Source organism: Engraulis encrasicolus, chromosome 1 (genome assembly GCF_034702125.1).
Source record: "Engraulis encrasicolus isolate BLACKSEA-1 chromosome 1, IST_EnEncr_1.0, whole genome shotgun sequence".
NCBI lineage: Eukaryota > Metazoa > Chordata > Actinopteri > Clupeiformes > Engraulidae > Engraulis > Engraulis encrasicolus.
In genome coordinates this window covers 38,356,892-38,369,391 of record NC_085857.1, presented here as the reverse complement: position 1 = coordinate 38,369,391, position 12,500 = coordinate 38,356,892, and the positions used below count along the sequence as shown (strand labels likewise).

At 45.0% G+C, this 12,500-nt stretch overlaps 1 protein-coding gene across 2 annotated transcripts in view; it reads left to right on the top strand.

Moving 5' to 3' along the window:
- septin9b (septin 9b) overlaps positions 1-12,500 on the top strand; it is a 135,956-nt gene that overhangs the window by 6,382 nt on the left and 117,074 nt on the right. Inside the window, exon 1 of one of the 2 annotated variants that reach the window (XM_063201715.1) lies at positions 11,566-11,807. The exons of the other annotated variant lie outside the window; for it this stretch is intronic. Within the exon in view, the coding sequence (XP_063057785.1) occupies positions 11,753-11,807 (55 nt within the window). The 5' untranslated portion in view covers positions 11,566-11,752. Of the gene's footprint in view, positions 1-11,565; positions 11,808-12,500 lie in introns of those variants that run through there. 2 annotated transcript variants of the gene reach the window in all.

The window sequence follows — 12,500 nt, the reverse complement described above, 5'->3', positions numbered from 1 at the left end:
GCGGGGAACATAGGACCCGGGGAACAGGGATGAATCTCAGCTGCAGAGCTGGAATATTGGCCACTGTCCATCTCACACAAAACACAATATAGCAGGCCCATTTCATACAGCATCATACCCTTTCGGAAAATACTTCATACATAATAGTTTGGAAGTGATATAGGCCTATACACCATATGTTATGCCTGGTTGCATAAGCCACATCATGTGCAATGGGCACCGTGACGTCGTCGAACACAATGATGTTTTTTTAGCACGATCAGTACAGGAAGTGTAGCCACTGTCCCCATCGCACACAAAGCACAACAACGTAGGCCCATACAGTATCATGCAGCATCATATCCTGTCAGAAAAAAACCCTACAATGGTCCGATGTGATGTATACACCGTATGTTTTGCCTGATTGCATAAACATCATGTATGGTGCAGTGAAGAGAGTAGAGCACAGGAAGCTTGTAGCCGCGTACTACATCGTATCCTTTCGGAAAATACATGACGTGCGACAATACATGCATAAGAGTTGGATAAGACGTATACACTATGTTATGTCTCATTGCATAAGGATACATCATGTAGGGTACCATGAAGTAGTAGAGCACATATTAATGTTTTTAGCACCACCAAGACAGGAAGCAAGCAAGGCCACCGTCCTCATCTCGCACAAAACACAACAAAGATGAACTCATACTTAATACAGCATCATATCCGCTCAGGAAATACTTCATGCATAATAGTTGGATGTGATGTACAGTATACACTAGGGATGTCCCGATCAGCATTTTTTGCCCTCGAGTCCGATATTGATTTTGTGAATCTGCCAATACCAAGTCCCGATCCGATACTTTTATAATACTTCAAAACAAATAAATAAATACAAATCGGCTGATTATTAAGTCAAGTCAAGTCAAGTCAAGTTTATTGTCAATTTCTTTACATGCACTGGTCATACAAAGAATTTGAAATTGCGTTTCTTGCTCTCCCATGCAGACATAGACTAATCTAGGTAAGGACATAGACAGTATAGACATAGACAGTACTCATACATGGACATAGACAGTATGGACGTAGACATTGCTCATACAGACATTTAAAGTGCAAGACTGGACAACAGAAGACTTGTAGAGAACATACATTAAGAGGAGGTATTTTGTTGTTCTTTTTCCTAAAAGTCCTTTATAGCGTTCTGACATAGTAATAGTAGCATTTGAAGAAATAAATAATTAAAAAAGGTTTTTATTTAAATACACCAGCAGCAGTATGTGTGTGTGTGTGTGTTTGTATGTGTTTTGTGTGCGTGTGTGTGTGTGTGTGTGTGTGTGTGTGTGTGTGTGTGTGTGTGTGTGTGTTTAGTGCAGGTAAAAGTGCGGTGTGCGTCTGTGTGTGTGTACCTGTGTGTGTGTGTGTGTGTGTGTGTGTGTGTATGTGTGTGAGTATGAGTTGTGTGTCAGTGTGTGTATGTTTGGGTTTTAGTGCAGAAAGTGCAGTGTGCTTGTGTGTGTGTGTGTGTGTGTGTGTGTGTGTGTGTGTGTGTGTGTGTGTGTGTGTGTGTGTGTGTGTGTGTGTGTGTGTGTGTGTGTGCATGTGTATGTTTTGAGTTAGTGCAGGTTGAAAGTTCAGTCACAGATGTAGTAGTGCAGGTGGAGTGTTTAGTCGCAGATATGGTGGTGGGGATGAGGGGGGGGGAGCGTTGTCAGTGGCCTGGCTGGCTAGAGGCTGACAGTGAAGGAGAGTGGGTTGAGTGTTCAGTATCTTGATTGCTTGATGCATCGTGCTGCTTGTAAGCCTGGTGGTACGGGAACGGAGGCGCCTGTACCTCTTTCCAGAGGGCAGGAGGCTGAACAGTTTGTGTGCAGGAGGCTGAACAGTTTGTGTGCAGGGTGGCTTGTGTCTTTGATGATCATCAGTGCTTTTCGGGTGAGGCGTGCGGTGTAAATGTCCTGCAGGGAGGGGAGTGGTACTCCAATGATCTTCTTCGCTGTGTTCACAACACGCTGGAGTGTCTTCCTGTTTTTCTCCGTGCAGCTTCCTCCCCACACTGTGATGCAGCTGGACACGACGCTCTCTATGGTTCCTCTGTAGAATGTTGTCATGATGGAGGGTGTAGCACTTGCCTTCTTAAGTTTGCGCAAGAAGTAGAGACGCTGATGGGCCTTCTTCGCCAGTGATGTAGTGTTGGTGGTCCAAGAGAGGTCGTCGCTGATGTGCACTCCAAGGAACTTGGTGCTGCTCACTCTCTCCACAGCATCAACCGTCGATGGTCAGTGGTGGCAGTTGTTTTTGGACCCTCTGAAAGTTGACAACAATCTCCTTGGTCTTGTTGACATTCAGCAGGAGGTTGTTGTCTTTGCACCATCTGGCCAGCAGGTCTACTTCTTCTCTGTAGTGGGTCTCATCGCCCTTAGTGATGAGGCCCACCAGTGTTGTATCATCCGCAAACTTCACTAGATGGTTAGTGCTGTGGGTCGTTGTGCAGTCATGTGTCAGCAGCGTGAACAGCAGGGGGCTGAGAACACAACCTTGCGGAGCCCCCGTGCTCAGGGTCAGGGTGCTTGAGGTGTTATTCCCTACCCGTACTGCTTGTGGTCTCTGCATCAGGAAGTCCAGCAGCCAGTTGCAGAGGGAGGTGCTGAAACCTAGTTTGTCCAGTTTTCTGATGAGTTGTTGTGGTATTATGGTATTGAATGCTGAGCTGAAGTCAATGAACAGCATTCTCACATATGAGTCTTTATTGTCCAAGTGGGTGAGGGCTGGATGGAGGGCAGAGCAAATTGCATCCTCCGTGGATCGCTTGGCTCGGTATGCAAACTGGTAGGGGTCCAGGGTGGGGGGTAGGGTGGCTTTGATATGTGACATGACTAGCCGTTCGAAGCACTTCATGATTATGGCGTGGGTGCTACAGGACAGTAGTCATTGAAGCATGATGGTGATGATTTCTTCGGCACGGGTATGATGGTAGCAGCTTTGAAAAGTGATGGGATGACTGCTTGCTCCAGAGAGATGTTAAAGATGTCTGTGAAGACATCCTTCAGCTCTTCTGCACAATCCTTCAACACTCGGCCAGGTATGTTGTCTGGGCCAGCTGCTTTGCGTGGGTTGATGGTGGCCAGTGTCCTCTTCACACTGGCAGAGGACAGGTACAGGGGTTGATCATGGGGGAGGGGGGGTAGTTTTCTGTGGATGAGTGTCATTTTGTGCTTCAAAACGGGCAAAGAAACTGTTCAGGTCGTTTAGCAGAGAGGTGTTGTTGTCACAGCTTCGTGGTGCGGGCTTATAGTCCGTGATGGCCTGTATGCCCTGCCACAGGCTCTGTGCATCTCTGCTGTCTTTGAAGTGTGTTGTTATTTTGTCCGAGTATTCCTTTTTTGCTTTCCTGATGCCCTGGGACAGGTTTGCTCTTGCTGCTTTTAGGCCAGCTTACTTACAGCTAACTTACAGTGGTCGAATGCCTTTCAGTTGGCGATGTCATGTTGCTCCTGCTGATGTTTCTATGTGAAGCCAAGAGGTTTTACACGGTGTGCCACCACACTGCTATGGATATAACATGTTAATAAAAAATAAAAAAGAGAATGTATTAAGATATTTATCCGAGTCCTGATCAGGGAGGTAACACCCGATTCCGATCGAGTCTGACACCACGTGATCGGTCCGATTTCTGATCATGTGATGGGATCGGGACATCCCTAGTATACACCGTATGTTATTCCTGATTGAATATGCAGCGCTATGTCCAATGAGTACCTTGAGTTAGTAGTATAACAAAGTAAAAACATGCACATCCGTCTCAAAAAAGTTTTGGGTGCAGGACTAGGGCAGTCGTATGAAAAAAGAAAATAAAGTCTGCACACCAAGCTAACGTTTCTGTTATTTTGAAGATTTTTTCTTTAGTCTTTTACGACTTAATTGATAATAGGACAGTTTGAGAGGTGGATAGGAAGCGAATGTGGAGAGAGATGGGAGGAGGTTGGCAAAGGACCCGGGCATCCTGCCCTTCATCAGAGCCTGTGAGTTAGTAGAACACAATCATATTTTTTTTACGCCATCAGTGCAGGAAGCAAAGCCACTGTCCCCTTCTCACGGCGCCACCTTAGAGGATATCCTCTCTGGATGACTCATGGTGCTGTAGCCTTCTTAAACTCCATGCTAACCAGAAGGTTGCAGGTTCAAACCCCGCTCTGCCTAACCCCATCGATGTGTCCTTGCGCAAGATACTTAACCCCAAGTTGCTCCTGGTGCAGGGTTGCAGGGTGGTGCTTAGCATGGCAGCCACTGCCACCAGAGTGTGAATGGGAAAATGTGAGGCATAAGCTTATAATGTAAAGTGCTTTGAGTGCTCGAAGGAGTGGAAAGGCGCTATATACATGCAGTCCATTTACCATTTAGATGTGATTTATACACCATATGTTATGCCTGATTGCATAAGCAGTATAGATACCATGAGGTCATAGAACACATTCATATTTTTTTGCACCATCAGTGCAGGAAGCAAAGCCACTGTCCCCTTTCTTAGGGTGCCACAGAGGATATCCTCTCTGGATGACTCATAGGGCGCGTTCCAATATGCGACCTTGCGTTTTCCACTTGTGCTTGTGGTAATATCTCACAAAAGCTCAAAAGTAAAGTCATTTTCTCATTTGCAAACTGGATGGTGAATGAAAAACAGTCTACCAAAAGTTGTTGTGGTTAGGCTGAAAGCTGGGAAACTTTACTGTTTTCTCCACGGAGGAGGGGCCAGGAGGTAGGGCGAGGCCACAAGCACAAGTGGAGGATGCGAGTGTGCATATTGTAATGCACACATGGGGCTGTAGCACAGTGCGTTATTATTCATGTAATAAGAATAGCGCATTAGCAACGCTAACATTTATGCTGGCTTTATCGTGCATGCATGCAGGAAGCCCCTGGTGCCTGGGTTCTTTGGAAACCGCACCTTTTGGCGTAGGCGGTACTAGGCAGGGTCCGCTGACAGCTTTCGTTGGGCCCAGGACAAAGTAATCTGAAAGGGCCCCTGCCAGGGCTCTTAATTATCTTTTTTCATCACTAGGCAAAATGGCGAGTATATTAATCTTAGTAGCCAAACATACACTGAATAAGGTGTCAAAGTGCCAAGTAAGTAGTCTTTCCCTCCAGCCAAATTGAATTGTCACCAGTATTTGGCTGGTTGGCTGGTGTGAATTTAGAGCCCTGGCCCCTCCACTTAATACATGTGATGCAATTTTGGGACCCCCTTTTCCCTGTGCCTGGGACAACTGACCCCTTTGTGTGTGTCCCCCCATGCCGGCTTCCTGGTGGTAGGATGTGCTCTCAGCTCAGCTGCCTGCACACTATTCTGGTTCGGGCCCTCTATAGCTGTAGTGCAGTAGTTCTCAACCTTTTTTGAACAAATGCCCCCTTGGCCTCATCATAAGCCTCCCAACGCCCATATTGGAAAAATAAACCAGACTAATGCTCCCCAATGGGAACTAAGCAGCACCCCCACACTGCTGTATCCTTCTCAACGCCCCCCTAGGGCTCCCCAACGTCCCCCCTGGGGGGTTTGTAGTGCCCCCGTTGAGAAACACTACTGTAGTGTGCCCTGTACTCAGGAGTGGTAATGTGGGAAAGTTGTGCCCTACCCCTAATTGGAGCACCACCACATGTAATATGTGGATTGGTTTATTTTCAGATGGTGTGCCACAAGTGTGTGTGTGTGTGTGTGTGTGTGTGTGTGTGTGTGTGTGTGTGTGTGTGTGTGTGTGTGTGTGTGTGTGTGTGTGTGTGTGTGTGTGTGTGTGTGTGTGTGTGCCCGTGTGTGTGTGCGTGCGTGTATGTGTGTGTGCGTGTATGTGTTTGTGCGTGTGCCTATGTCTACTAGCATACATATGGTTTGGTCTCCCCCTCTGCTACTCACACCTACTGTATGTCTGCCTTTCTGTTGACCTGTCTCTCCGTATGCGTGTCTCCCAGTCTGCTTGCATGTATATAGGTTTAAGTGGCATATGGCTGTATTTAAGTCTGGAGGAGGCTGCAAACATTTGTAAGAAGTCTTCACTATCGAGTTAGTCACCTTGGACCACACACTCGCCTTGCCACATTGTACGGTTTATTTTTATGGCAGGAATAGCAGCACTGTGGAGAAGTGATTTAATACCGTAATAAGACTTTTTTTCAAAAGGTCAGGACAATCAAGTTTATAAAACAAACAGCCCAATGAATATATGTGGGCCAATGAACGCAACAGTAAATCCCGTCCATTTGGTAGAGAGGAAACCAAAATACACGTACTTACACGATAGTTGGCTAATCTTTTCCCTTGTCGTGCAGAGTAGAATTATGGGTAGCTGACATCACACAAGCTGTAATTGCATTTGAAGTTAGCTACTGCAGCTGCGGGGAAGTGTTTTGGTTGATTTGGGAGCCTTAGAGCAAATTATGCATGAATGATTGTTTTGGGAGAGAGATGCTCCGTGGATGTTCTCTGAGGGAATCCAAATAGCTTTTGTCATCGGTTTGGAGAACCAGCTCAGCCCGGCCCGGCCTAGCCAAGCACCATTATGCTGGATTGCACCTCAGCCATAAAAATGTTTAGTGTGGACCAGTGGCGGAGCAATTGCACACAGGGCCCCAGGGCAAAATACTGTTACGGCCCCCCAGCAGGGTCATAATAGGGTCCTTACTACTAACGCAGGAGGGCAATAGGCCCAGGGGCAAATGCCCTGCTTGCCCCTCCTATAGCTCCTCCCCTGGTGTGGACAGTCAAGCTCTGGACGCCAACTTGGCCATGCCGCACACATTAGCAAATAACTTAATTAGTATCATGTTTTCCGTCCTTTTAAAAACGTAATGACACTTTATAGGCAAAGCTTCATGGGTTCTCTTTGAAGTGAGGAAAATGAAATATTTCAGGTCTATTTAATGCATGCTGTGTGTGCTGATGCCTCTGTGTTTTGTGTTGTGTTGTGCTGGTTGGGGATTGGATTTTTGGCATTGAACATATCCCTCTCCAGATGTGCGTTGGAAGAGAGACTGCTGTATTCTTGGGAGCCAGTCCAGCGAACGTGGCTGTGTCCATTTTGCTGACATACAGAGGTCGATAAAAGGACAAATTAATTTTGTTTTTGATGTATTCAGCTTCCCCTGATTGCCCACGTTTTTTAATTACAGATTTAAGCTGTCTGTACATCAGTGGGTTGCAAGTGTAAATCACGTAGAGGCAGAAATTCGGGTGTTAATGAAGTTAGAAGGCGCAAGCCTGTCTCTCTTAACCCGTCAGCGCAGAGCCTCTGTTGTAACCTTATTGTGATAAAAAATGGTCATGGACAAGTCTTAATCTGTTACTTCACACTCTCTGTGATGTCATTGCATTGTAGCAGAGGCTATCAATTCCACTTCTATAAGAAGGGCAACCAAAACAGAAAACTACCTAGTGTTCCTTTAAAGTGATACTGTCCCATTTTTGGAAATAAGCTTATTTTACACTTCCCCTTGAGTTAAATAATAGGGTTTTACCGTTTTCCTGTACTTTCAACCGTTCTCTGGGTATGATATGGTAGTGCAAATTTTACCTCCAAGCTAGCAGTTAACATTGAGTCCTATGAGACCAGGTGGCGGCTAACTGATCTCATAGGACTCAATGTTAACTGCTAGCTTGGAGGTAAAATTTGCACTGCCATACAAAGAGAACGGTTGAAAGTATAGGAGAACTGTAAAACCCTATTATTTAATTGAAGTGGAAGTGTAAAATAGACTTATTTCCAAAGATGGGACAGTATCATTTTAAGGATTTCAGGGGGGTGTCAATATAGAAAGGCAAGTTAGTTTTAGCTTCAATGGCTTGTTAGAAGATGTAGGCCTACATTCTCTGTTGGCAGGGCCTGAAAGCCTGAACAACACTGACTCTTTTGCCAGGTTTCACCCTGACATCAACTGACCTCGAGCTGTTTTGCTAAATTACTAGCCGTGAAGTGCACAACACAGCGAGCAAGCAAGTCAATCAAGTCCCTATGAAGAACGAAATGCTCTAATTTACGGGCCATTCAGTCCTAGCCAGCTTCGAGAAGTCAAACTCAGCCAAGGGACCGATCATAATTTGAGCAAGCAGTGTGTTCAGGGCTGGACTGGCCATTTGGCATACCGGGCATTTCCCGGTGGGCCCTGCACCCTCGTGGGCCCCTATTTTCAGAAATGTAAAAAAAACCCTTTAAGTCAAAAGTGCCCGGGCCGTATTTCTCACACAGTCCAGCCCTGAGTGTGTTGCTTTTCCTTCGTTAGTCATAACTCCTCTCACTTCCACCCACTTCAGACCCCTTAACAACTGCATCTTTGTCCACACAGACTTCCTCCATGTATCTCCATGGGCAGTCGAATAGGCTGACAGTTTACTAGGCGAGAGAGCGTGTCTCGCTGCAGGGGAGCGAAACTTAACAACAGTCATGTGGCCCTGGCCCACCATAACATCTGATTATCCAGAGGCTCTTTTTTTACAAGTTAGGTTACCGGTACACTATTTACTGTCATTTTAGATTCAGCCTGTAGGCTATGTGTCCTTGCAGTAAACAACAGGGTAGGCACTGAAAACTCATTGTCCTTCTATTATGGGGATCAATTCACCTTTTTTATGACAGGATACACTTTGTTTGCTTTCATGTGACACGCTACTGCATTAAAGTAATCAATACTCTGACATCTTGGAAACACAAATAAATTCATCAAAAGAAATGGAAAATCCCCTTTTGGTGTTGTTGTCAGTTGTAGGTGTCGTTTTTCCTGCGTTGTATAGCTTATTTTTTCCTGAATCAGTCATCTATCATTTCAGGCTCTCAGTCATTTCGCTAATGAGTTACCATCGTGGCACGCAGACGCAGGGCCGAGACGCATATCAAATACAAGACGTTGACAAGATCCTTTCTTCACCCTGCTATTAGCAGCATCCTTAGATCTCCATGCCTTCCGCTGTTCATGGAAAGTTTGAGGGAGAGAGAGAGAGAGAGAGAGAGAGACAGAGACACAGACACAGAGACAGACAGACAGAGAGAGAGACTTGAGATGGACCCTTAGCGTGAACTGAGAGAGAGGGGAGAGAAAGGGAGAGAGAGAGACAGACAGAGAGAGAGAGAGAGAGATACAGAACGCAATTCAAATGTACAATTGTGCCAGTTTAGCGCAGATCCACAGCTTTTGGGGGAAAAAAGCAACTGAAGAGAGTGGGAGATCTGCACTTTCTTACGAGCCCCCGTCCAGCCCTGTTTGGACTTTAGGCAGGGCTCGTCTGAAGAACGGCCAAGACAAGCAAACGCCTCTAGTCGAGGCCCAAAGTCACACTAACTCTGCTTTGTCTGTGATGCCGCAAACACAATGATTGTGGTCAGGCCCGCCAACAGAGGGGGACAAAGGGGTATGTTGTCCCAGACACAGGGAAATATGGGGCCCTAGAATTGGGTCCCCATTACGTTGTATATATTGGGTAGGGGGCCCGTTTAGTTGTCCTGGGCCCAGCAAAAGCTGTCAGCGGCCCTGATTGTGGTTCCTGCCTGACACGTCTCACCAAAAGCACTTGATCTCAACAGTGTTTTTTGGCCGCTGCTGTTTGTTTGCATTTACCGTCTGCTGAGCGTTTTTCACATACTATACGTTATGTTGTGAGGCGGGAGGGAGCTCACATTCATCAATTTCATCGTATATACAGTTTGTCAATGCGGACGAGGCAGAATGTGAAGAGGTGGAAGAGGTTACTGAATAATGTGCAAATCAAAACGCTGTGTATTTGCTAGAAGCTAGGTCTATATATTTGTGTTGTTTATCTAAGATCTATTTAGGTTTACAGGAAATTACTTGAATGAAACAATGTGTGTATTTTTGTTAAATATACAGTTGTTTGTCAGTACAGCAGCATTTATATTTACACATACAGTATAATGTTGGTGTTTATTTTGTGATGTTGCAGGGGCCTGAAACGCGACCATTTGTTGACATTGTGATGCTCGTGTTTTGGCTTGAGTGTAAACCATGTTGTCTTTGTGCATTTCTCTTCAGCTGAGATAAACTCAGCACAGCTTTTATTGTTGATAAACATTTAGAATGGCATATCATTTAAGGGACAGACAATGTCAAAGGTTTTCTTTGCATCTCTGGCTCCTGTTTTCTAAGTTACTGTGAGTAGGGCTGGGACAAGTGACCCATTTCTCCCCCTCTGTCGGCGTCCCTGGCTGTGAGCGTCAACTCTTGTGGGATGCTTGTTGCATGTGGCTTCCAACTCCAACACGCAAGGGCCAGAAATAGCTACTAATACGTTATATGTATTTTGGTGGCTTGTGTATGTGCATAAATAGTTATCGCGTTGGGCGTGCAAAGTAAGCACATAGTTGTTCCATGTGGGTATGTGTGTGAAAACGGCAAAGTTATGTCACTGTAGCCCACATGCATTTATCTTTGGCACATCACAATGTTATCTCAGTTGACAGGAGGTGACATCAACCTCTGAATGTGTCACTGTTTCCAACTCCCCTCTTTTTGGTCAAATAAATATGCCAGGGTTTCCCCCAGCACTTTATTGCTACGGTGGCCACCTTGACAAGAAGCACCTACCACCTTGACTAGATGCCCTAAAAAGATTTTATGTTTTACATGTACTTTCTAAAGTTGCTTAACCAAAATATATATACTTTTAAGAGTTTTCAGATCATATTTCAAATGATATTGCACAGCACAGCATGTCCACTGATGATGGTGACATGTCTCCACCACCTTGACTAACGAAAATTCTGCGAGAAACACTGTATGCAGCTTGCAACCACAATCTGTATTTTCACCTGTTGCTGGAGCTAGACAAGAACTATTGAGTTATCAGTTATTGTTTTTTCATGATTACGAGACACTCACTGACGAAAGCAACAGCCGAAATGTTGGTCTGCTTTTCTGCTGCTATGTGAAAAATAAAAAAGTATTAAAAAGAAAAGAAGAACTGACTGCAATCCACCTCTTCATTCTACGGTTGTCAGTATGACAGTATGTCAGTGCCAGTATGTCAATGCTACCATGAAACTATATTTCTCTGGCATTCATAACATCTGGCAGACACTTTACGTAACATGCTTTATTTTCTACAGATTGAATCTGCTTCTCTCCATATTGTATGTGGTGTTAACGGTGATCATTGGTTACTTGTAGACTCTTTCAGCTTTATTGCGTAAAGTGAGTCTGCTGGACTGGTTTTGCTTGCAGTACATCGTCCATGACATGATGCTTCTGTCTTCATTTCACTATGTGTGTGGGATTACCTCTCATACCTTTTTATTTTCTCTCCTCAGCCAACTTCATACAGTACAGTATTAGATGACTTTCTATGTTCTGTTTTTCCCTTCTTTCTTGGTTGAATGGGCGATAGATCTCAACAGCAGATCTGACATCTGGAGATCAGAATGGAAAAGGTTAGATACGTAGCTAGAATAAGACGCAGAGAAGAGAAGAAGACAGAGAGAGAGAAAGATAGAGACAGAGAAAGATAAGTGTAAGTGGGAGGGGAATAACAGGAATCGGTTTTCACTCTCTCTGTCTCTCAAGCACAGCAGCCTTGAAAGGTAACGGCTCCTTTAAGAAAGTTCCCTCATTGGTGCTGTTATAGCACCGCTCCAACCAACGTGTCTTGTCCTCCTCCTCCTAATTGCTGTGACCACTTCCAATTTGGGATTTGTTTTGGGATCCTCAGCGTTGCCCCTGAAGCCTGTGTTGAGCTGAGTTGGGAAGGGCTGTCTCTAAAGCGTGATTTAAAAAAGAGGCCAGGATGTCTGATCCTACCACTAATGAACACTTGGATGGGATTATATTGGACTTCGAAGGTTGGTCCTTTTTGTCATTCTTCAACTTTCTTGATGTATACAGTACATGTGCTATAGACACTTAGGATGAGCTGCTAAAAGTGTGAATTTTGGTGTCAGAGTATGCCATGGTACTCTAGTAGTATAGTATAGTATAGTATAGTATAGTATAGTATAGTATAGTATAGTATAGTATAGTATAGTATGGTATGGTATGGTATAGTATAGTATAGTATAGTATAGTATAGTATAGTATGGTTTATGCTAAGTGAGAATGAGAGTATACACACAGTCTCCATTTTCAGTGATAATTCAACACTCAGTGTTGAAATAACACTGCAAAATGTATTGAATATGAGCACAAAGATAAGACTGTGCTTGATCATTCATCATCCATCATTCGTGCTGGACCGTGGCTGTCACTCTGGGGATGTTGTGGTCGTGTTGAGGGAGAGAGCACGCTCTTCTGTTGTGGGTATTGTCGGGGCTCATGTCACAAGCCAGCGTATGTATGTTGCCTCTACTACATATACTACGTCCATTTAGTCTGGTTGTGATTTCCTCATTTTTCTACCTCTCGAAAGCAGACGGATTGCTGACAGCGGTTCATGTCCACAGGAAATCCCCCCCCCCCCCATAGATGAAAGCACTGAGGCAGCAGGATAGTGAGAGAGAGAGAGAGAGAGAGAGAGAGAGAGAGAGAGAGAGAGAGAG